The 26,378-nt window shown below is 34.9% G+C and overlaps 1 protein-coding gene across 1 annotated transcript; it reads right to left on the bottom strand.

Annotated features, from left to right (window-relative positions):
- Positions 1–4,958: 4,958 nt before the first annotated feature.
- LOC110372373 (proton channel OtopLc) lies at positions 4,959–22,982 on the bottom strand. The gene is made up of 15 exons (XM_049841049.2): positions 22,786–22,982; positions 20,899–21,072; positions 13,607–13,685; positions 13,381–13,443; positions 11,636–11,789; positions 10,420–10,525; positions 9,858–10,007; positions 9,171–9,327; positions 8,002–8,198; positions 7,482–7,647; positions 7,210–7,350; positions 6,961–7,066; positions 6,645–6,800; positions 6,308–6,557; positions 4,959–5,881 (listed from the first exon to the last, which is right to left on the bottom strand). Exons 1-15 carry the CDS (start codon positions 22,942–22,944, stop codon positions 5,561–5,563), a joined length of 2,379 nt encoding a protein of 792 aa, XP_049697006.2. The 5' UTR covers positions 22,945–22,982; the 3' UTR covers positions 4,959–5,560.
- Positions 22,983–26,378: the final 3,396 nt, after the last annotated feature.

Raw genomic sequence — 26,378 nt, 5'->3', positions numbered from 1 at the left:
TTTTATACAAGTAAATCAGCTTCAAATAAATAGAATCCGATAAAGTTTATAATTGCTAACAGTAAGTCGCAGCAGTTGCGCAACATTGTCCTAACTAGAATAAACTACGTGTATCTATTGAAGAGTATAATAATATTCATTGGGCTCGGGCAATTTTCCGGGTGAGCGGCGACGCGTCTTTGATCAGAGCCGACTTCATCGCAAGACTAGTAAAAATTTAAGAAATAACTATGGCTTTACAACTTATATTTAGTTTTAATTTCTTTGAAATTTGAAATGTATATATAACTGTCGCGATAGAACTTGAATATAAGTTTAGTTCAACTTCCTTGAAAATAAAGTTATGCGGTGGCATAAACTGTTTTGAAAGCAGAGACTACATCACTAAAAGCATTTTCCAAAATAGTTGTTCCCAAAGTAATTCAATTTTACACCCCAAATAAGTCGGCCGCAAGCACGTGTAGGTTGATCACTCGCCGTTTGTCTATGGGCGCAAAATGTCGGGGACGGGTCGCAGGAAGGGTTGAGCGGCGCGTCTTGTAAGCTACGCTCCACCTTTTAAACATTACTTCCAGTATGCTTACGAGTAATTATGCATACCACAATGACTTGCAAAGACTGTGTAATCAGGCTGTTACCTCATTATGTGATCATATTATCTACTATAAAACGAGCGTTATGGTACATTTATTTACACCTCGCAAAATCCCAGCGCCATTGACACGGATTTCAGGAAAGGAAATTTCTAAATAATCCAATGTGATACTTATTATATATTTGATTCTACCGTCGGTCAGCACTTTGCTTTTAGTGAAATACGCCTGTAATATATTGAATCAGTTGAGAAATGTCACAAAAATTCGTAGATCATATTTTACTTGGTAAGTTACTAGGAAATCTTGTTTGTTTCACATTTTCTTTTAACCTTGTAGTTTATGAGGCTAATAAATATTTAGTTTTTTTGCAGTCTGGTAATTTATAAATAGCTTATGTTATTTTCTATGATAGACTTAAAGTTTGATATTACAAAAACATCCTTACTAATCCTCTATTTTAGACTGATTGAATTTTCTACTACTTATTCCGTTTTTATTTATTTCTATGGCCACATAAAATGTTAATCTCTTACCTGCCTGTACTTGTATTGAAGACAGCGGGATTGGCTCTCAACGTCATGAGGCTGAGCAGTAGTGGCGTGGAGTACTCTTCACTGTTACACTTCTAATACCATTGATGTAGTGGACTACTACTCACGTTGAGATGTTCAAGCGTTTGTTTTATGGCAAATTGGAACACAAAGTGTTTGGCTATTTACTGGAACTGATTTTATTTAGTGGCTCTTTAAGTAGTAATTAAGTAAATGCATTTGAATTCCGGCTTGAGATGTACAGTATAGATTTAACCTTGGTGATTTTGTAGAGCACTGAAGGATTTTTAATAAATGTGTAGTTTCCACAGTTTGTGAGGAGATCGCGTGTGGCACTGGTGGACAACAAAGCGTGTGTGCACACGCAGGTCGCGGCGGTGGGGAGGCTTCCGGAGCAGCGTCGCACCCTTCCGGTGCGCGGGCGCCGCCGCGCGACCTCGTGCGTGACCGGCCACCGCCGCGCACCATAATATCCTATTGTCATCCAATAAATGAACTCTAGCTGCCCATAAACATCATTTCATGCATACACAAATAATACACATTTCACAACATATTATGAGGCTCTTTTGGGGTAATAAACACGATCAAAAAGCTTTCGCATATTGAATTAATAGAGACCATATTTTATTTTAAGCACTTAGGTTCCGCCAATTGACGGAACGTAGTTGCGGTTACGTTTCATTAGTCTTAAATGGAAATTCGTTTTAACTGTTGTTTATTACAAGGCCATAATATAAACCAATTAGTAGGTAGGCGCGGGAAAAGCTTTTATGATGCAATTAATGCATACGGTTAAAGTGTCCTGAAAAACAAAGGGATATTAATTTTAATAGTGACATGCTATGTGTAATGGCAGGCGGCCACCTGAGCGGCTGCTTTACTACATTTTAAATCTTTATTCTGAATTGCATTTTAAATATACGTGTATATTCTGAAAAGCTTCAATCGAGATATTAGTACAGTAAAATCGGGAATAAAGTGAAGACCATTGGAGCATTGAATACCTTTATCAGCCGTCAGTCACGTGTTCAAATTTTGTCAATACAACGCGGTGGTTATTCAGAAGAGATCGGAAACAATTAGACAACAGTGGCATTGGTCAGCCGAGCGCAGATCCGTGCGTCGCGCTGCCCTACTGATTTACTCACGAATATTTTCCAGTGCCGATCCGACATGGAAACAACGACGCAACTAAACAAAATTAAACCCTACAGCTATACAAACTAAGCGCTTTATTGCATCTGCTGTTGACGTGTGATGTTTACTCCTTTTTGTAAATAAATTCGCCTTATTTCAATTCAACGAATGAATATGAATATCGGTCAGCGTGTTTGTATGAGATGGCATTTAGTCAATGCTCACATACAGGTACCGCACACTTGGAATTAATTAATTAATTGAATAACGGTAAGGATTTTCCATTTTTTTACTGTTCAATGCATACGAGTAATAGGTAGGTAGATATTATTTGCAGTTACTATGAAGTACAAAGCTTGTAATACATTACTGTTCCGTTTGTTCTATTATAGAGTTAAGATGCTAAATCACGGAATATTTTATCGGATAAAGAGTGTGAGTAATCTGACAACAATTTTTAAATATTTTGAACTAAGAATGCTGAGGCTAAAACAAAGGGTCATCAGTCGCAGGACTCACTATAAAAAATAACTTATATATTCTAAAATTTGAAAAATGAACAAATTTGAATAATTAACCTCTGTAAGAACATCGATATATATGTACTACGTACTAGATAGAACGTTCCGAACAAAAAGCTTACCACACTGAACTGCACTGCAGACTATGCAGTGCCCAAAATGGCAAATCAGAGCGATTTTGACACCTGCGTCAGATGGATGTCTATGAAACGACAATTATAAAATAGAAAATACATATCAAGGTATAAACTTACACATATAAACTATTCGAGAGTCAAGTTAGTAAAATTACACGCTGTTCATGCTATTACAACGCTTGTATATCATACTTTTCATTTATAATTCAATTTTACAAATATGATTAATTTGTTCCCGCCCGCCATCTTGAATTATGGATTAAGAAAATCGTGCAGAAACAGATGTGCCATAAAACTAGCAGTAGGTAAAATATCAATGAAAACAGACTTCACTTTGTCGTGGTATGTTCTTACTTTCAAGAAAAAATAATTAAATTCGCGAAAATTTGTGATAGCGCTCTTAAGAAAAAAAACATCGTAATTAATATTAAAAACCCTAAAAATAAGTTCCTGGTTTTAATATATTACATGATTTTGCATTCAATTAGATATAAATAAACTTTTTGATATATTACATGATTTTGAATTCACTTAGATATAAACTTTTTGAGTAATGAAAAATGTAGGCAAAATACGAGCGACACTTCTGCAATTAACATCAATGAGGATGACTACATGTCACAATACGTCAACGAGATGTCAACAGACGACATAAGCGGGTAAATTATTTGTATGGATGTTCTTGTCTACTAGAATATATGTCAATGTGTAAGAAAGACCTTCATTTAAACCTGAACTGGCTTTGCAACACTTTTTAAATCCATTACTTGATTGACCCTGAAAATAGAAATTAAATCGGCGCTTGTCAGCTTTAAGCCCAATTAAGCCGCGACTGAATTATTTTTATCAAAGGGTTTGGACATTTGCTGCAGACAATTGAAGAATTGGTCCTGAATTCATTTTTTTTTAAATATTTTGAAAGTTGGTTAGGACAGGTATGTATTATAGGTGATAATATAATTTTATTAGTAGGTATATAAGTTGATTCATGCGGCTTAACCCGCGTCCCGAGGGATATTTCTTAACTTACCCGCATAAAACATAGCCGTGTTCAGCGCAAAGAGTGTAGCTTCCTAACAGTTAGAGAATTATTCAAATTCGTTCAGTAGATGCATGCTAAAAACAATAAAATCTTTGCTCCTTATAAATGTATTAGTATTTATTTAATTATTTCTACTTATGCTATATTAATATAAATAATGGTCAGTTCATATATGCATATAGCGGTCGTATGTAACCAGGGTCGCATAACTAGTTTGTATCTCGGGCATCGGCTAAGTGCGCTGTGCCTGTCCGAGTACTTAACCTAATATTCGGTAATTGCTTTAGGGGCCGCAACATAATTAACGGGCTCTCTCAGTTGGTCAGCTAAGACGGTCTATTGATACGTGCTTTGTGGTTGCAAGCAACCGCCTGCACTTCAACTATGTATACGTATAGGTAGGAACGTGGTCATAATTATTGCACAAATTATAAGTACTACATAATAAATTACCTGTACAGTTAAAGGAGACGAAATTGTTGTAAGTAAATATATACTATTGGAGCAATTTCAGCGAGTATTTACATCTACATACTTTGTAAACTACACAGCATTAACCGACCCCAAACAACTAGATATCTAATATCTAAGTATATGTTCATACGAATTGTCGGTTACATGGCAGACTTGAATTTGCGTATGACAAATTCCAATCAATTCATGCAACGTTTGTAAAAAAAACCGTCATTCATATTCTCTGAGCTCAGATAATTATGACTAGCATTACATGATTCTATCCAAAATTAATGGAAGGATGGGTGAATTCAGTGCGATCGATGGATCTTTAAATAAAAGCAGGCTATTGTCCATTCGCGCGACAAAATCCTTTACTCGTCTATAGTCTATGACACCCACGTAGGAGTGGGCGATCATCCGACTGGACTACTTATTCACATTTTGCTTAGGAATTTTATGTAAGTCAGTGATGGGCTAAGAAGGAAAATAGAATCACAAACAAAGAAAAGACAATATTTATATCTCATATGTTTTATAGTTGTAAACATTTGTGTAAAATTACTAATTAAAAATCATACATAATGTAGGTATCTAAATGTGTGACTTAGAATTAACGTTATTTTTTTTTCTTAATTAATCTACTTAAGTTAAATTAAGTTAGTAGCTGTACATAAAAAAAATCGGTCCAGCCGCTATCAATAGTTTCACTTATCAAAAATTTACTTAATTATTACTAACTTACTAGTTGCCACTTGTGATTTCACACATCGATTCTCGTGGCGAATACTTATCAAAATCGGATAAGAAATAGTCTTTACCTTACCTCAACAAATGGGCTATTTAACACTGAAAAAATCTTCCTTTTTGTTACATTTCTCTTACTGATTTGAGCTAGGTATTTGAATTAAATTATACAATGAATGACATCTCTTAACTATTGTAATATATTACTTGTATTGATACTAAATTATTTACAGTTCATAGATTAATTACCTATTACACTAGTATAGCAAATTTTTATGATATTTCTGTATGTCTAGCTTTGTCCAATGACGATGATGAACTGGTGTGCTCTTATTATTCTAAGTACGCAATTAAATTGAACTACGTTAACATGCTAATGTTCAGCACCAGGTTTGTAAGCCGAATCCCAGATATCAGCAAAGCAAACACTGGAATGGAACCGGTAGAACATTATCAGGGGCAAGCTAACGTGGCCCAGAATAGTCCAGATCACTTTTCCATAGAACTCGTATCTCTCGTCGAGGCTATCGGGGGATTTGTAGGAGAAAGTGTTGAAGATCCACATAGCCACGTTGGTGATTAAGAGGAACATTAAGATCTCTCGGCCTGGCTTCTTCCTGCGAAGCTTCTTGGTATTGCTGCAGCGGCGAAGGCCATCCATGATTAATGGCGTTTGGATCAGCACTTGTATGACCTGCAAGTAAATGTTACAGTTAAAATTGCTGTGATAGCCTACATGATTAAATATTAAATAGTTATTTTTTAGTACAAAGAATTTTAAGTGTATAATTTCATACAATGATATGTTTAATATTTTTTTATATCTACGGTTCTTCAGAACGTACAGACATAATTGTGCTGCTGGGGAGTTTGTTCCACCACTTCATTTTCCCAGCAAAAACACACAGAAAATAGTGAGGGGCAGGCGTTTTGGTGGCCGTCTTTTGTAAATTTGACCTTCAGAAAGACTGACTTTGAGCCTACTTTGAATAAATGACTTTTTATCTTTTTAATCAAAGTATCACTTTCTTTGTCTTTTGACTTTTGCGTCAAATATCTGAGGGCACGGCAGTGCCCCAGCCAATATCTCTTACATCAAGTAACTTGTAATCACACTCACCATAACTGCAAAATCGATACTCTTCACAACATTTGTGATGCTGATAGTTGCGACCAACGAGAATATAGTCTCCATAAAGAAGGCAGGTAAACAAATGAAGAGTAACACATCATCAAGGAGTGAGATTGGGTGCTCATTGATGTCCAGCTGACGCATCTGGTTGAAGGCTATCACCACTCCGAATAGTAGGAGAACGTGAAGGCCTAACTTCGTGCTATTAGTAAGCAGGTAGCCTAGCTCCACGAAGTCACTGGAAAAGTAAATAATTCAATTTTAGGTTATAAAAGAGTGAGATTAAAGACAGAAAAGGTAATATAGAATGGTCTTGATAACTTACTCTCCAACACTGCTAAAGACGAAGCCTAAAATAAGCATGCCAGTGACGACTACCATGACTATGAGTCCTAAGAATAGTCCACGGTTGGAGGCGTGGCAGTCAGCATAGATCACGATGTTGCTTGTGAAGTCATTGTCTTCATTTGCCGTTGGAATCCTGGAAGAGGCAAACATTTTAGACATTTATTTAATGTATCGAGTGAATTGTAGGGTATCGGTATATGAATGAAGTTGATAAGATTTGCAACTTTTAAACAAGGTGATTTGTAATGCCATGTCACTCTGTACGCTTATGAGTATCATAATGCTAAACGTACTTGCAGAGGTGGTAGTTGTCTTCGCTGCTAGAGTTAATTTCAGAATTGTTGCTGTCTTCGTTGTCACAGTTACCGATGTTACTCCAGATGATGTAGTAAATGGCAACTGAAAAATAAAACAAACATTTGAATAGGTGATCGGATTAAAAACAATGTTAAAGTCAGTGATTTCTGTCCTGTCCACATACAATCTATGTCCCACATCTTTCATTTCCAATTTGCCAATCAAAAGAAATTAGTGATACGTACCAATAAGAATATTAAATTCCACGTTGAACGGATAGAGGTACGGCGAGAAATTCTCATATATCGAACTAATGGCTGCAGTACTGTTGCAGTTCGGGTTGTATAGGTTGCTAACGTCGATGAATCTTTGGTCCAGCGATTTATCTGGAAAATATACATACACGTTAGGAAATGATGAGATCTCAAGTCTTAAGCAAGACAATAAAATAATCAACGAGATTTGTCTGGTAAAAACATGTTTATCAAAATGATAATGAAATGTATACACAACTTACCATGTTCAGGAATAGTGACATTAGCAGTTTCGCTCGCGTAGTCTGCGCTGCCATATCTGGAATTGGCATACAGCGTCAATCCCAACAACGTCTCACGAACGATTGCAGATATCCAGAAGCACAGACTGCTGCCGATTAGATGCATGAACGCGAAGTGAGCCAAGCCCTGAAATTTCGTGGAATTCTTAATTATTTTTCTCTTTTCTTGTTAGATTTTTGTTCGTATTAAGTTTTGTATTTAACATTGATAGAATTTATTAAAACTAACTATACTAAAAAGCCCATAAAAAGTAAAAAGAAATAACAAAAAGAATATGAGAGAAGAGACATAAAACTCATCAAATTTTAAAAGGTAATCGTCTCTGTGTTTATGTCTGAATTCAGTAAGTTTGGAATTTTCTAAGAACGTGTTACATATTTCGTAACCTACTTTTTCTGCTGAATGAGGGTAGTTTTTTTTAATTTAGTTATATTTTGTGACCCATTTATGCAGTTTTTTAGAGATACAGAAAATCCTTACCTGTGCTCTTAAGACGATAACGTTGGAGTATTTGAAGATGAAGTACAGTTGGAGGAAGCAGTAAGCAGGCAGCATAACGTCGAGGACTACTTGTAGGATGTTCACACATTCATCGTTATCCAGGTTCTCGTCTACTAGCTGGCCTATTTGAACGGCTAGTAGGAGCAGCGAGTGCACCAAGTGGCCTAGAGCGAAACCTGTAAGGAGTAATGGAAAATTGAATGCTGAGTTCAACCAGTTTTGATAATAATCGGACGGTGGAATTTTAAATTGAGGGTCAACGCACATAAAAAAATATCTATTAGAATACCTATATATGAGGTCAGAAATCGATAATTATAATACACTTGTCTTACCGAGGTCTAAGCCATTTTTAAATGGCGTTACTCTGATATAATTTATATTTTTTTATACGTGAAATAATTGTGATGACTTCAGAAACAGGAAAATTTAAACTGACGCATAAACAAAGAAAACAACAAAATTATTGATGTTTTATTGTGGCGCCTTGATTCGATGTATTGATTAGGTAAATAATTTTCCTTATCTCTTTTAAAACGTGTTATAGTAAAAGATAATATAAAATGTCATATGAATTTTCTAGAGATTCTAAAAAAAATATCAATATTTTGTTCTTGGTTCTTGGACAATCTGTTTATATAATTTCGCAATAATTAAACGGATAGGCTTATGAAAAATATATTTTACATGAATGGCTGGGATATCGGAAAAACTGTATAAAAAATACGACACCTACTAAAAATAGATTTAATGATAATTGTTTACAGTCACACCCGTTATTAAATTTCCATGATTTTTATCATATTATCTGATCACTTTATAATCAGTCAATTATTTTACTAAAGAAAACTACCGAATTCTGCGACAATATCACAATTTTGTGCAATAAAAAAATGTATCACGCCTCCAATAAATGGTTTCGGAATAAAAATACTTTATTTTAATTTGGACTTTATGTCAACGTCTTAAGGGCTACGTGTCACTGGACTGTTTATAAATGTCATTATCATTAGGTTTCATTGTTTTTGAATGCACCAATAGGTATAATAAAAAGCAAGTCAGCCAATATCGCCATATGGGTGTGTCGGACTAATCAACACATGTCATTGCAGGTGCTTTGTAAATTAGTTCATTGAGTAAGATCTTACCAGCAGCACCCATCTTAAGGTAGAAGCTTCCAGAATGCCGGCCCTGGCTGAAGCAGTATTCATGCTTGGTGGGGATGAGCACCGGGGGTGGCATCCCTGGTATTCTGTACGATGACTCAGGCGTGCGGTCTCCGGGGGTTATTGAACCCAATTGCTCCTGAAATTTCAAAGACCTCATGTAAGATCGAGTTTACAGTTTTTGTGAAGAAAGTATCTTTTCATCTGCAGTAAGTAATAAGATGCGGACTCATTGTGGTAATCATGTGGTGAACGACAAACCTAATATTCGAAACAAACAACCAGAGGTTTGGTTTTAGATAAGTAACAGTTTTTTTCTGAACGCGTAATATCAACTAACGAACTAAAGAGGCTGAAATATCTTGCGTAATCGAAACGCATCTAAGGATAGCTGATGTCCATCAGAACCATCAGTCACTCTCCATGACAGGTACATACAAGATAATCGCTAAAAACAACCCTTTTTGACAAAAAAAATATAATCAACACAATTCCATCTACTTTTAATAAATTGATCGGACATAAGATAGACAATTCCGACTAAAACTAATTTAATCATTTTCCTGAAAGAGATAACATCTAAATGCCACTGCCAATGCTATGATAATATTAGTTCGTCTTCATGACCGATACATACTATTAATAGATAAATTATCTGAATTCACTCACCTCTTGTTTTCTGAAGTAATCCATAACTTTCTCTTCGTGCATGGCTTTAATTTTGTGATTTTTGACTGCTATCGACTTATACCTCGTTATGTCGACAAGCAAGTACATGATATACACCATTCCAACGCTGCAGAGAATGATGGAATAAATCTGGAAAAAAAGGTTACTTTTAAAAGTAGAATGTAGACTTATCTATGAAATAATGGATATCGGTCCCAAGTTCCATAACTTCAATCAACTTTTTATTTTTTGTACTCGCATAAGTTTGAACAAGTAGAAAAAGGCCAAGTGTAGAATAAAATTTAAAATAATATTATTTGTTCTGAATTTATGATAACTTGCTTTTAATTCGTAATATTAATTCGCAGTTTTCTTTATTAGCGTAAAATCAAGGAATTTTGCAAGTATTTATTTTCATTTTGCAAATAATAATAGTAATATAAAATCTTACTGATATCGTTTTCTGTAGTCTGTATCCTTAAGACTTCCTTAGCTACATCGGAACTAGGGCACAGCGGGAAATCAGGTAAGGATTGGCACTTAAAGATAAAGTAAATCTTACCTCGGAAATGGAATAGTCGATGAAGGAGTCGCTCAGGTAGATCACTAGGCCGAGAGTGACCAAGAGAACTGCATACATGCAGCTTATAATGAGTGTCAGGTACTTTCTAAAATAGGAAAAACATATAAATTATTTCAAACGGAATTGTACTTCTAGACTTAAAGTAGTATTTATTTATATTAACTTTATTTATATGAACTTCAATTCGTTCATGGTGCGAGTTCCAACTCATCACATCGAGACATTCCTCAAGGAAGAGTTTTGGCCGAAAGGTGTCGTTTATCGGAGGTTCCGAGGATGGCTACGCGAAACCACGCTGCGTAACACGACGCCGACAATTCGTGTGCATTAGTTTTAAGTTATCTATGTAACATATGTATTAGTTTATGATTTAATGTTATGATATATTCTCTAAGGGCCTCAGATGCCTGACGTAAATAAATAAATAAAATTATTATTTCGTTTACGTTTAAAGGCTCGTATGATGATGTTGATGGGGATTGTGGATAATGAAGCTACCTTGTTTTCTGTTCATATGGCGTATGTCGGTACCGGCTTGGCAGAATCGGATATAAAAAGGTGAAAGCCAGCCACATACCTTGTGCATCATAAACTTGTTGAGATGAAAAATTCTTTGTCCCAACTTAAAATACATCATCGCATATAGCATCATTTTAGTTTATCATGGCTCTAATAAACACAAAACAATCCAGCCAGTTAGCTCCAAAATATTTGTGATTGTGATAACATTTCAGTAGGTTAAAAGGTTACTCTGTGAATCGGACCGTTCGTAGTGATCGGTGAACTATGTCAGCGAGCCACGCCCGGAGTAAACACTATGTATGTAAATCAGCACCAAGTGTTCCAAAAACTAAATATTATCGGATGTGTTTGTTAAATGTACACACAATAAACAAGAAAATAAACAGAATATATTTGTTAATTAATAAACAGGATTAACATTTTAAGTTCGCAATATATCATTCTGTTACACGGGACATCAATTTCCAAGCCGGATCAGATTTTTGCAGGATACGGTTTCGGTACCCATGTACCGAAGAAACTTCTATCCGTATTGGGTTCGAAAGTAGCCTACCACCTGTCTTTATGAGGTACACTCTCCATTCTGCTGGTTCAGACGCCTTGCGTAAAAACCTAAATGTAGTGGATACTCTTTCGACGTTTATTGCACCTTCGTCGTAAGAAGTAAACTTACGTGGTAAGCTTCTTATTATCCTCAGGACTGGTGGGAGGAGGTGCGTGTGTTTCTACTGAGCGTATAGACTGGGCGTCCATTGTGGCTACCGATCTCTTGCGAGGAGTCGCGCTGCCTCGCATGTCGCTCTGCGGCATGTACAGGCGGTAACTATCTGTTGAAAAGAGTACACATTAATGTAACTATGCCACTTATATAATATGGTTAATAAGGAATTGACTATTGAGTTTTACGGTTTTCAGGATACATTTTTTGCTTTAAACAAATAAATAAATGATGGTCAATTCATATGCCATGTACAAATGTAGTAGGCTCACTTAATTTTTGTTTAGGTTGATTTATGCTAGGCACGTGCTTGATCACTCATTATCTCAACTGATGATAAATGATTATATAAGCGAATGTGGTAAGCTTGTATAGAAGTAACCACTCTGGCCTTCAAGAGTCTGGTTTATAAAACATTCGTTTTAAAAAGGTGTTCACCTAACCAGTGCTTAGTGTTTCCCAGCTAAAAATAATACCTCCCCTATACACCCATCTGTATACATGGGTCTCGTAATGCACGCACTAGTAGCCCCTTTGCGAAACCCCTCTCAGCGTATAGGCAACATTATTAAACGATAAACAGCTTATTATTTACTAAACAATGCCTACGTAATGAGGAAATACCTAACACTAAAATTACGATGGCTTCATCAATAGATAACGAATCATACATGAATATTAATATTGATCAGTCATGTACCTATGACATTTTAGGAATAATGATTCTTTTAGGAATTTCTTGTTTCCAATTAGCAGGTTAACATTATCTTATGTTGGCATTAGCACAAGATCCTTACTGTGTTAAAACTTGATAGTTTTTATTCAAACAGTGCAATAATAAAAATTGGAATCAACATATTTCAATCCAAAATTGTGATTTCAAGAAATAATCCAAAAATCCAAAGGAATCATAAAGGTATTAAAAATTAAGTCTGTATTTTTCCATCATGTAATATGCATTACGTTTTTAAAGAAAATAATACTGGGTGTCCGATTATCAAGGAAACAATCCGTCTTGAACCTAATCTTTGGTTTATCAGTTAATTCTTCAATCATGGACCAATAATCCAGCTTGGACAATTTGTTTAATTATTTATCAATTTGCGATTATGACGTATTAATCAAACAATTTAGGCGTTATCTGAGATAAAGTTTGTCTGTGATATGTGTTTTATATAATACGTGTTCATAGATGTAAATGTTCGTGTTACTATAATGAGAACGAACCCTTATGCAATAGTAGATTTCGTAAGATATCATTATAATGAATGACGATGAATGTTGTTATAATACTAACGTTACAAGTACCTACACTTTTCCTGCACTGTTGGTAAAATGGAAAGGTTTTTGTTTCTGCGATACGTTTAATAATATTGAACCACAATAATATATTTTAAAAATCACTTTAAATATACAGGGAAGTAGGTACCTAATCGAAAATTCGTGTCAAAATTAATTACGGAAGTCGGTAGCACTGCACTGATACAAATTGATATTTGGACTGATAGTGGCATTAGTACGGAATTTAATTTTACACCATTATTTATTCCCATTACAATTTTTCGCATTTTGTTAATCGTTTAAGCCTAGCAATAAATATCTGCGTAAGTAGATAGATACTGGTTAAGCAACAGATTAAATGTTTTTAGGCTCGATAACCGTAAATCTACATACATTGTGTTCAAAAAAATTTTACTTACTCAATGATTTTGCGTCTCCATTTTTGAGGTTTCCATTGTATGGTAACGGACTGCTTCGGTCACCTGGTAACATGCAATAATTGTATGAGTACCCATGCTTAAAGCTACGGATCTCAAAAAGTAGTCGGGATTTGGTTTGTTTACGACCATAACAATTTTGAAAAATGTTTTATTGGCAGCATTGGCATTAATAACGGCAAAAAATAAGTTTCAATTTCATACTCACCAATAGGTGTAGCAGATCCCGACTCATCTCCTCTACTAAGATTAAAAACCCTGGGCGATTGCCTCTCGTTTGCGGAATCCTGTGAACAACAGTAGGAATTTAGAAACGCAATAAAATCCGCGATTGCCTGCAAATACCTGCCTGCAAATTCATATCTGCATAGCTATGGTGCGGGCTAAAAAAGTGGCGAACATGGACATCGAAAGCCGTATAAAATCGGATTAATAACTTCATTAGCCGCTTGTTTCTCTCGATCGACACCACCCTGTATTTCACTATAATCCCATTTCGGTGTTTCAGTGTTCCTCTGCAACGAAATTCGGCCCGCGCTGTAAACGCGTCACAAAAAACGCTTTGTTTCCGACGATACTTCCAATGAACTACATTGTACTGTTTAACATGAATCTTTTAGATTTTGTACTTCTTGGTAATGTTTTGCATACCTAGTACATGACTGGTGGGTGTACTAGTTTATATTATAGGTAAGTAATTAGTTTCAGTAAGGACATCAAAAAAATATATTTAGGGGGCTTCTTTGTATTTAGTGTGTTAGGCAAAGATGAAGTCAATACTGTATTAAGAATGTCAATTTCTGCAGTAATGTAACTTGTAATAGAAAGTGATGCTATCAGCACATGAGAGTTTCTTATGTTTGGTCATCCTCCATCAAACTTACGAACTGAAGACAACAGATGTTGTCACGAGGTTTCAAGACAATTTCGATGTGTGATTAAATCTGCACTTTAATTTATCAGTACATACTTTCCTGCCAGGAGTTCATTATCAACACCTAGCCATGCGTCAGCAAAGATAAAATAGTTAATAAATCAATGCTAGGTAAAAATTAATTACGAAAGCGATACATGACAATCAACTAATGCCATTTACGAATGAGCATGTTTTATAAACCTTAACAGTGGCTGTAAGGGAAATAAAAAGTAGAGATCGAATTTTCATTAGGCGAGGCGTTGGGGCGGCACGGTGTGTCCGCACTCGGTATTAACAGGCAGGTGGGGGCGGGCGGGGCGCGGGTGGGGCGAGGGGGCGAGGGAGGCTCGCGGCCGGCTGGACTCAAAAGGTTTACAGTTGGCTGCGCGAGAGTGACCCGCCTCACAAACACGGCCCGCGCTCGCCGCTCGATGCTATGGAACTGTACCGCCGCTTTACAAACCTTTTATAAATTTATTTTTGTTGCAGGAATGATCATTTTGATAGACAGCTTTCATTAATACGTTCAACTGAATACATTGTGGACCAATTTTAAAAGGGACATCTCAAATGCATTTTACTGCGAGTTTGAAATACTGGCGTACTGTTTTTATTTTTTTATTAGTGGAAATTGAATACGTCCAAGTTGTGTGCTGCAAACTTAAACTAATTTCTCACTCCACCTCTTTGTCTTGTCGCACGATTCGCATGACAGCAATGGACAAAATACAATCGCTCAATCTTTGCAAACACCTAAATAATGTAATAAAACATGTTAGTACAAAAATGTTAGCCACGTTATTTTCGCATTACATGAAGCAAATAAAGAATTTTCTATATGTATGTAGATAATATCTGATGACATTCGACGATATTTAACAGTATAATTATTTCTCTTTGCTATATTTCGTTGAATAAGTAAATCTCAAAAACATAACACTTTAAAAGAGCGATAGAAAAAAGAAGAAAGAATCTAAATAAAAATTAGAATGAATATTCCCGATGGCATATCCATACATTGCTCTTGTAGAAATCATTACAACCCATTGGGTCCATATACAGTCATGGACACATAATTAAAGACACCCCCCGACTCGAAGTGAAATAAATAGTTATGGTACTAACATGAGCTTAAGCACGGTATAAACTGTAGTGTAATAATTATTAAAACAAACATTACATTGTGTTCTTTAAATTAAGGACAAAAAATATTTTCTTTCTTTAATACTTTAGATATAAAGCTCTATGGGAAATGAACACTAACTTTTGTAGCTGATACTTGGCTGGTCAGCTAATTAAAGACAGTTAAAGCCCAGTTAAGAAAAAAAAACGAAAGATACAAATAGTTGCCATACTTTTTTTTAGAAGTGAGTAAAATACTTATGAAAACTCGAATTAGGTAATAATTTAGGTTTATTTCATTAAAAATTTTCATTTTAGTCCTATCAATAAGACTAAAACAAAAATTCTGCTAAGTAAAATAATAATAAAGTTTTAGGCTTTTTAATATTATATTTTGACATTCGGATTTATTCATACCACTTGATCTATAGTAAGGATATGGTAATAAATTTATTATTAAAGATTTCTTATCAATGGCACTAAAAAAGGCATGGTTTGAGAACAACTCAAAACCGACCCCAAGGAAAACTTGTCCGCAGACAGACTTTAAGGCGGTGCTATAGGCAAATAGTGAACCATTTACATGATTCGGTACTGGTTTTTTTGGGAGTCATCTGATGCTAAAAGGACGACAATTGTGTCTGCAGAACTTTTAGACTACAACCGGGTCGGGAAAAGCTGTAAGGCATGGGTATCGGAAGATGTTACTTTTGGAAAAGCACCGCGTGGCTATACTGTAGTTGGCTATTTCTATCAAATGTGAAAGGTGCAGTTAACAAGTGTTCAAAAATGTATTTTTTTTCTCATTAAACAAAGGGATACAAATAATTCTAAAATAATGTATCGAAATTAGTTGCCTCCAAAACGTGAGATGGAACCAAAATACACTAAGAAAGTTCTCAAACATAGGAGGCGAAAAAGTAATAGTGTGGGGCTTCTCTCCACTACTTGGTGTGGTGATCTTTTAGAAAGATATTATTAAAAATAGGTGGATTCAAGTACTATAATATTTTAGAAATAGCATTTTGTTATATGCTAAGCATAATTTACCGGTCCTTAGCGCTTTCCAAATTAGAAAAGTTCTGAAAAACACTGTAAGAGTAGTAAAAAGGACTCTTTGGTCGAGCAACTTATGACGGTTTTGGTTTGGCCCATCGCAAATTTAATAGAAAAAAAACTGGTGATCGACCAGAAAACACAATGGCGATAAGTCATACATGAAACATTGATCAATTTTACACAGATTTTTATGAAGCATGGAAGAAAATTCCCGTAGCGACTTAAAACAAAACTGACCGCTTGCACGCTTAGGGATGTCGTGCTGTCATTGAGGTAAAAGGAAATAAACCGAATATTAGTACTCATTAGTATGCTTAGTTACAGTGTAGGGAATGTTGTCATAGAAAAGTACCATCGATAATATTAATAATTTGCATTTCTTCCTCTGAGCAAATGGAGTGTCTTTAATTATATGGCCAGGCCACGTTATGGTTCATACCGCTCGAGATTCGGAGAAAGCGAAAAAAAACTTGTCGCGAAGGATCACTGAAGATAGGCTTTAGTTTTAATATTTCACAATGCCCTCTTAAATATTTTAAAATAGAAAATAAAGTTCCAGAAGCAATCAGAAAAAAGAAATACAGATGAAATGCGGCAGCAATTTAAGATTCCAACAGTGTCTTTAATTATGTGTCCATGACTGTATATACGAATTCGTTGTTTAAACTACGAACGACGCTTAAAATAAATTTACTTTGAATATGCGCTAAAACAGCCTGTTGCAAATTACGAAATATGGAGTCAATAATATTTTGCTAAACTAAAAAAAAAGTTATTACTGTAATTGTTTTTAACATTTAATGTAATAACTTCTAAATGTATTTTTTTATCTTTGGTTTAATGTTGAGAAACAAAAATGTTCACAACCTTTATACTTTTGTTTACGTAATACGTATCTATTTATATGAAAGTATATCATTTATAAAGAAAAAGGATTTACTAACACTAGATAAGAAGCAAGTATATCATAAAACTAAATAAGTTATTAAGGAAAATATACAGTTATTTTTATATTTTAGTGATAGTTATATTGTGTGAACTATGGACATTGTTCATACCTACATCAAGTGCATTGACGTAAATATTCGATTATATTATACTTTTATATTTCTATCTACTTAGCTAAATATAATATTATCTGCGTCCGTATACTATCTGTAATTAATCTGTAACTTATCTCATCTTAATATCTTTAATAGACAATTTCTCAGGAATTTCACAATGTTTATTCATCATTTTAAGTAATTTCTACATTGTTACGTTTTTACATCATTGATTGAGCAAATTAAGTGATAGAAAATTGAAACATTTAGTTTTATCTAATGAACAAAAAAATACTTTTCATACCTACATGACAAATCGGATTTTGATAAGTAATCATAATTAATTACTGATGACGATGTTTTGATTATATGGTTTTGATTTTATTTGGAGTTTTACATTTGCACTTGTGATGCAAAATGTAATATTTATTGTCCAATATTAATTAAAACTCAAATATGTCTTACAGACAGGAGATCTATTATGTCTGCTTATGGATTATAAAAATGTGTCCTCGGTTAATTTTATTGCTACGATGCATCGGCCTTTACTGCGTTATAAGCCGCTGAAAAATTATCAAAAATTAACAGTAACCTTAAAATCGAAGACATTAAATGATAATGATTATCAGTCAAATTCTTCCATGGCTTTTCAGTTTCATAGTGCGGAAAGTCTGCGTCAATATTCGGATATCTGCACAATAAACCGAGATAACCTTCAGACCATTGAAGGTTCATAAAATGTTATTTTTAGCGATAGATACAGATACCTATGTGAAGGCCTATGAATAAATTCCTAACGTCATCTATACTTTTATACTAACGTACTAAAGAGAAAACATTTGTTTATTTGTAACTTAAAGGCTCTGAATTTAATAAACTATCTAGGTATACTATCTCTAAGTGACATAGACTCTATTTTGTTTAGGTACGGGAAGAAGTTCCCCCGGGACGGGGATGAAACCGCGGGTAAACTGTAAGTTTAATAATATATTTTTAAAACATGGACTAATGTAGGTACTCCCGGTATTGGTAAATAAGGTTTTAACAAAGAAGCTTCATTTTCTTATCGGTCTGAATGAAAGAATACTTAGTAGACGATTGTAAGGCATATTGTTATTGTTGGATACATAGTACATATAAACATTCCGATTTTGTAACAACTACCTACGATTTACTTTCAATGTATTTATAGAACAGGATTTAGAAATTTTAAAATGCATACACAACTCTGAAATCAATTGTTTAAAATGGTTAGAATAATGTATTGAGTTTCTGATGATTTCTTTAATTTGCCCATAAGTAAGGTATTCATAGCTTAACTGTAAAATACGAACAAACAGATAGGAATGTTTATATTGTTTTGTTACAAGTATTTGATTTAATCTATATTGTTTTACTGTTTTCACGGCATCGTATTAGTAAGAAAAATCATACGTTGTAATAAAGTTTATCGCTATAGGAAAACCCTGAGTTCGATAAATCAAATTGTTCAAGAAAGTTTTATTCATCGTTTTGGGTTTTCCCATAACGTGCTTTTATTACTCACAGGTAAAGCGGACATAGATAAAACAACTGATAAATTATAGTAAAAAAAAATATAGGTAAATTACCTATACAAAATCACAAGCAAAACTACTGTACTGTAACGAAACGAATGTTTCAAAATTGTTCTTTATTCCTACGCTTGATTACCATGCACAAAATTTTACAATATCCCTAATTTTCCTAAACTTAGTCGTATTCTGGAAGCTTTAATCGAGTTCTTCAGCATAATGTTTTATACTGCAGATGTATTGGAACACAACACTATCTATTGCTAATTTTAGCACTCACGAGGTTTTCGCTCAATTATCGACAGAAGCCGCTGTAAATTAACATTTATCAGTACAATTAAAAGATTTGATATGACACCGAGGGATAGCAGTCTACATTACAAACCGGAATTTTTATCTCATCTTATCAAAGCGTTGAGAACACGCCGGATTACTAATTCCATTATCGTTAACCCATAATTGGAGAAAAGTATTTCTCTAAAAGTTGTATATTGTTTCCGACAAAACAATTCATGTCAATCCAACAATCAAGTCAATACCCGGTATCAATTAACGAGCAAGTAATTTGTCAGACAGTCAATAAACCGATTTTTTGATTTTATCTTTAGTTCAAGTTGATTGATTCAGACAGATATAAACTGACTTATTTTTATTGACTTCCTTAATAAACTTAGTTTAACTGTCTCATATCCTATGATTCGTTCGAAGTGACTTGTTGAATCAGTTAATGGCAGATCAAAGATATTGATAGACTCTTGCACGTGCCCGTGATTAATGAATTACATCAAATATCTGACTTATCGTTTGATAAATTATAGGTACAACAACGCTCTTGAATATTAATTGTTATTCAGCAATTTGTGTTTCTACATTTTTAGATAGAAATATTAGTGCACTTAGCATTAAATATATAAGTGTATATTTTGGGTGTAACTAATGTTAATCAATCTTTTCGAGTCTGAAATAAAAAAATGGTGCAAACAATTCGAGGTATGCAAAAGTTTGAGGTTATAAACTGTTGGAATCTACATACAAATCGATGCTCACCCTCCAACCCGGCGGTTGTTATAGTTAATCTAGTTTGGCTGTAAGTGAATTTATGACGTGTGATCCCTCCCAAGCAGCGGCAGACGTAGTAAATACTTGTTACCACTTGATTTAACCGAGTTGGATCGCGTGGTTTAATGCCAACCAACCGGAGTTGAACCGAGTTTTATTTTCCGCGAATTTATTTGAGGTTTGAGTTTCATATTTGTTCAATTAATAGAAGGAAGATCAAAAATACAGCGTAGAATTAGCCTCCAGATGTTGTTAAAAGTATTTTTTCTCTTAATTAATTTCACACACAAAAGAATGCTAGAGCAATATTTAACATAGATAGATTTTGTTAATAAAAGGAGAATCATTCTACATGCCTGCTAAGTAACCATATACTTCACCTACCCTTTTGGAGTAGATTACCTCCTATTTACGATTACGAACTAACTCGTAAACAAATCACCTAACACCATTATCACACAAAACAAAATATTCCTAATCCATTTTATCAGCTGACCCGGCTACGTTCTGATTGGCTACTAAGTATATTTATACCACTATACAGACCATGGCCGTCTTCTCGCGGTTTCACAGACCTACGTCCCGTGGAAACTACTGCTCTTATCAGGACAGAATAAGCCGATGTTCCGTAGGAAGAAAATTAGCTTTAGAATAGTGAAAGAATTTTCCAAATCAGTTCAGTACTTTTGGAGCCTTCAGGGTACAAACAAACAGTTACTATTGATAAACTCGGTCAAAAGGTACTTACACTTCGTGCAATATCAGGGTGGTACATGACGCTTCTCTGTGGTCTCCGCCGTGCTGCCCTAGCAGCGGTGGCTGTCACCAGGTTCCCGGAGACCGGGCCTGGTTGTGACATGGTGCGCCTTCTGCCTTGCATGTCTTCGGAACTGGATCCATTACTGACAGACGTGTTTTGGACCTGAGGGTAGAGGTTGTTGAATAAGGATTTTGGAAGAAATTGCTCGATGGCGCTTTTAATTTTTGTTTAAAAATATGTCGTCATGATCTTTGTTTTGTGTGACTGATAAACAAAAATACTCTTTGATCAAAAGATTCAATGATTATTTTGTTTGTTGCTTTTATTGTGAGTTGTTATTGTTTCTTCATTAAACATTATTTTCGGTAGGTTAATTAAAATTGCAAGAAAGCATATAATATATAATTAGTTGTCAATATTAAACTCGTCAAGTTTGAATTGTGTTAGCACACGATTAAGTATCTAAATTAATGTAATCAGGTTTAAATAAAAACATTATAAAATATTACTATAAATATTGACGTGGCTACTATTACAGAAAATAATTCACATAATCATGAATGAATTCTCATTCCCACTATTGAGAAGAGAAGAAAATATTTCTTAATGTGATTACTGATTAGAAATTCCCTTTAAATGTAATTAAGTCTCAATCGGAAGGGTTCTTTGATGTGTGGCTAGCGGGAGATAAATCTTGCTTACAAATATAGATGTGATATTTTTTCCAAAGAGATGGATGTTTTATTAATTATTTTTGTCCCGTGCATTCAGATAATATTTTTTATTTAAATATCAATAATATGCTTTAGACACATAGTTACATGATCTAGTCTATTCCAATTAACTTTATTAAAATACCAATATTCCATACACCAAATATGACGATCTATAAAGATAGGTACATCCTAACAAGGGGCTTCCTTGAATTAACAAACATCAATAACTAATTATATTACATTAAGAATTTAACTAACATCCTGAAATAAGGAATTCATTAATAAATATGCTTATCAGTTGTTTTTCGTGATTTATACAATGACGCCGTGTTGTATGAATAAGTGGCGCCACCGTGTTGATAGCAAATTAATTAATCAATCAGTACTCACGTGACTCTCACCTTCACGGGATTTTAGGCAAGACAACATGACACCTATTAACTATTGAACCTTTAATCGCCCGTAACAACTCACACCAAACTTCGAATATTAAACTAACATTTCACTGTTCCCATAAAACAATAGTCCAATAACAGAATTGGGGTTTATCTCATCTTAATTGGATGTTGGTCCAGTAGTGTGAACAATGGGCGTTCGGTGAGGCATTGTGTATCAATATGTAACGTCGTCCGGCGGGTATCACGGCCGTACATCTCAGCTTCAAGTAAGACGCTTACGAGCTCTCGTGATGGGCCACTGACAGACGGACAGACTGTCGTACTTCGGGATATAAATGCCGTCTCACTATTCCGACAATGTTATTTAGTAATGATTTGTACATTGTAATTATTGTAATGAGTGCTCTACTTGAGTTCGGTTTTTGAATGCTTTGTTCAACAATGGAGTTGACGGGTTGAAGTTGTAGTTTTGAACTCACAATTGAGAAGTGAGATCAATGCTTATTAAGTACGTGTGAGTATTGAAAAGACAAAATATTATACCTACGTATTTATTTACTAAATAAATCGGTCTCTACTTATCGCTACTTCCTATATATTATTAATTCATCTTAAAATAGTTAAATAAACAATGATTAAAAAAGAGAAACTCATCTTTTTTACCCTCTCTCTCTTTTCTCTAGGCATATAAGGAATTTTACTACTGAAAAATTATAAAAATTCAGTTAAAAACTGAGAAGTATGAAACATAGTATACGTACTCCTGGATCGTCTCCGGCAGGTGTCTCCGGTGCATCCGCCGCTTCATCTTCACCAAATTGTTGCAGCGACGTCTCCGAGTGAAATTTCTTGTCTCCCAATTTCCCCCTATTTACTATTTCATCTAAAACTTCCTTCTTCGCCGCGTTAATGTCCGTCATTTTTATATTTTCCAGTTACACTTAGAAACAGAACTTATTTTACTACAGTAACTATATAGGTAAATATATTTTTTACAAATCGATCTTTCTACAAGACATTTTTATTGACACTTAACGCATGCGATTTAGATTGCAAATGAATTAATAAAAACATGATCGGTGTCCTATCAGTTATCAAGTAAAGACGTATCTATAATAAAGGTATAATTATCGCGATTGCTCTACAATCATCGTACATCGCACACTTCCTCTTTGGGTTATTTTGGTTGACTAAACCGCAGAAACATTGATAACCTCAATATTATTGTTTATACCTCCTTACTAGGCCTTCAAAGTCGGGGCTGCGGGACTTTTCAAAACGGTTACCGTGACGGAAGACAATAAGAGTGTGGCAATCCCTCACGCTGCATCCACAGCAGGAGAGTCATTTTATGATTATCCACAAATATAAAAAAGGCTCCCAAAGTTAGCTTCGATATAATACCCGGTAGTTAAGGATTCATTGTTCGTAGTCATCATTACCGAAAAGCATAGATAGTACTAGCTCTCAACTATGTAGCAAACTTCAAACATGGTCGTGAGTTACACTGCAACATTGCCGTTAGTACCTTCTTCCTAAATCTGGACATTTCTCTCTACAGGTAAGTTTGTAGTACTGAAAACAGATGAAGGTTTTGTACTTCTACCTTCGATGCATTTTTAACTTCTGGTCACGATATAATTGAATAATCAAACACAAAAAACATTCAAACCACTAAAACGGTTTTGTGGGGCTTAGCTCAATCTAGACCTACTTTCTTTGTAATTAATAAAAAATAATACATTTTCACAAAGTGCACTTGTACCAACAGTGTCAAAATGTGTGTATTCATGATGATTACGGTCTTACTTTTCTAATTAGCTTTTAATCACTTTAACAAGACACACAGGACTTATATCAACAGATTGATTTTTGCTTGATAATTAAAAAACGATAAAGATATTTTCAAAAAATTCATCATAGGTCCATTGTACGTTAAAAAATATAAACGTTAACGAAAATAAGGGTGAGTTGTGTCTTTAAACTATAAAGATAACCAAACCATAAACACTATAAACAGTCATATACTTGCTTCCCATTTTATCATATCGGTGATTTGACAACTGGAAATGGTTCAGTTATCGTTATTTACTTACAATGGTACGATGGGATTTTTTTATCAATCTCATTGTTTTAAACACCTTGAAGGTTTTGTTTTGATATTCTTATGTGTAATTTAACCTACATGAGTCATGTTCGGAGTAACCGAACACCTTTACGCAAACACGTGAGCCTCGGCCCACAATTTTTAGCTTTTAGTGCATTTTCGGTCGTCATCGTACACGGGCGTGCATTCAACTAACATTTTTGTAACGATTTTCGTAAATAAACAAAGTTAACGATAATCGCGAGTTTCTCATCTCATTCAACATCAACAAACAACGCACATCCCCGAACATTGGTCCTTCGAGCGTTGCTGTGTTTTGGTGTCTACCAGTGTTTTGTGCTATCAAATCGACTGGCCTCCCAGAAGCGGGTCTCACCAGTCGGTTTGAGAGGTGCTTGTATCACAACAGCGAGTACACACAGAGGAATCAGCAATAACAGTATAGGTGTGTGCGCTAACATTTTAACATTAACAACAACTTAATAACAAACAATAACAATGGAAGATCTTCTAACAAGACAAGCTGAGCTTACAACATTAATCGAGAGGATTTTCACTAACTTCAAGAAGGAGAACATGGAACGCAGGAAGCTAGTGGCTAAGAAGAAAGCAACAGAATTAAAACTTATGTTTCAAGAGTATAAGGAGAATGATGATGTTTTGAAGGAGTGTAAAGATCGTTCTAGTGACTACTTCACAGGAGGTTACTTTATCGAAACAAGAAACTACTATCTGGAAGCATTAAACTTCATAGAACAGTACATAAAACAGGATGCTGGAGAAAACGTAACAACATCTAACAAAACTATAGAGAGTGTTGATCTAACAAAATTATAAAGCAACAGGAAGAACATGCGGAGACTGTAACCAAGAGTACAGAAGAGAAGTCCGAAACCAACAACACTAACAATAAGCTAACCGAAAACTGCGAAAACAAACAGCTAATTACAGAGCCTTCCAGCGTACCATATCGAACATCGACGTAGGTATTTTATTAGAACATTGGGAACTTGAAGATGCGATCAAAACATTGGAATCACGCTGGAAAATCATAGACTGTCTTCACTGGGAGATTGAAAGTGAATTGGAAGCCGAAGGTAAAGAAGAGTTGGAACTACTGTACGATAAATACGAAAAGCAATACCTCCGTTTGAAGAAGTCTATTAACTCTAAAATGTGGTCGGAAAAACATAGAGACAAAACAACACCTAACTTAGAAGTACCAACATTCAACGGCAGTTACAACCAATGGGTGTCCTTTAAGGATTTATTTTCGGAAGCTATCCACAACAATCCTTCACTATCTAAGGCGCAAAATGCAGTTTCTGAAGAGTAAGATTCGAGGAGAAGCTGAGCGTCTCATCCACACTTGCCGATTAGTTCGGACAACTACACAGTTTGCTGGGATATCCTTAACCGCCGTTACAACAACAAAAAGCTTATATTTACATCTCACATCAACATGTTACTAGATTTACCAGTTTTAAAACATCAAGCATTAGCGCCAATCAAGAAGATGCATGACGTCACTCAAGAGTGCCTTAATGCAATAACAAACCTGGGTGTGGACATATCCACCTGGGACCCTTTACTTGTACATCTTTGGATCAAAAGTTAGATGTTGACTCCCATTCCGAGTACATAGACTCGTTGAAAGATCGCCGTGAGTTACCGGTTCTCAAAGATTTTTTAGACTTTTTGGAAAAAAAGTTTACTGCACTAGAGTCATCTCGTCGCAAGAGCGAAACCTTGCCACAGAAATTTGGCAATCAATATTCTCAACAAAATCCATCAACATCATATGGAAAATTACCTTACCATCGAGCAAACAATTATTTTAATTACAACAAGGGAAGCGCAGACAAACAAGTTATTACGAAATCAACATGCAACATAACTACAATAAAATGCCCATTATGCAACAACGGCCACGGACTTTATAACTGCAAAAGATTCTTGGAAATGTCCAGTGAACAGAAATTAAAACAGTGAAGGAATTAAAAGTCTGCATGAATTGTTTATTTAGTCATAATGGCAATCCATGTAAATCACCTCAAACATGTAGAAAATGCTCGAAGAAACATAATACCATTATTCACGATGCCTGCAATATTGGGTACAACACATCGACTACAAATGTAGCAAAACAAAATGAAATTCAAAACCCTCACGTGCGTCAAAGTAATGAAAATGACTTATCAGCCGAGGTTTTGTTGTCAACCGCTATGCTGAAGGTTAAGGGTACTG

The sequence above is a fragment of the Helicoverpa armigera genome, chromosome 10 (genome assembly GCF_030705265.1).
Source record: "Helicoverpa armigera isolate CAAS_96S chromosome 10, ASM3070526v1, whole genome shotgun sequence".
Lineage (NCBI taxonomy): Eukaryota > Metazoa > Arthropoda > Insecta > Lepidoptera > Noctuidae > Helicoverpa > Helicoverpa armigera.
Note: the sequence above shows the minus strand (reverse complement) of the source record. Positions and strands in the feature narration are given on the sequence as shown.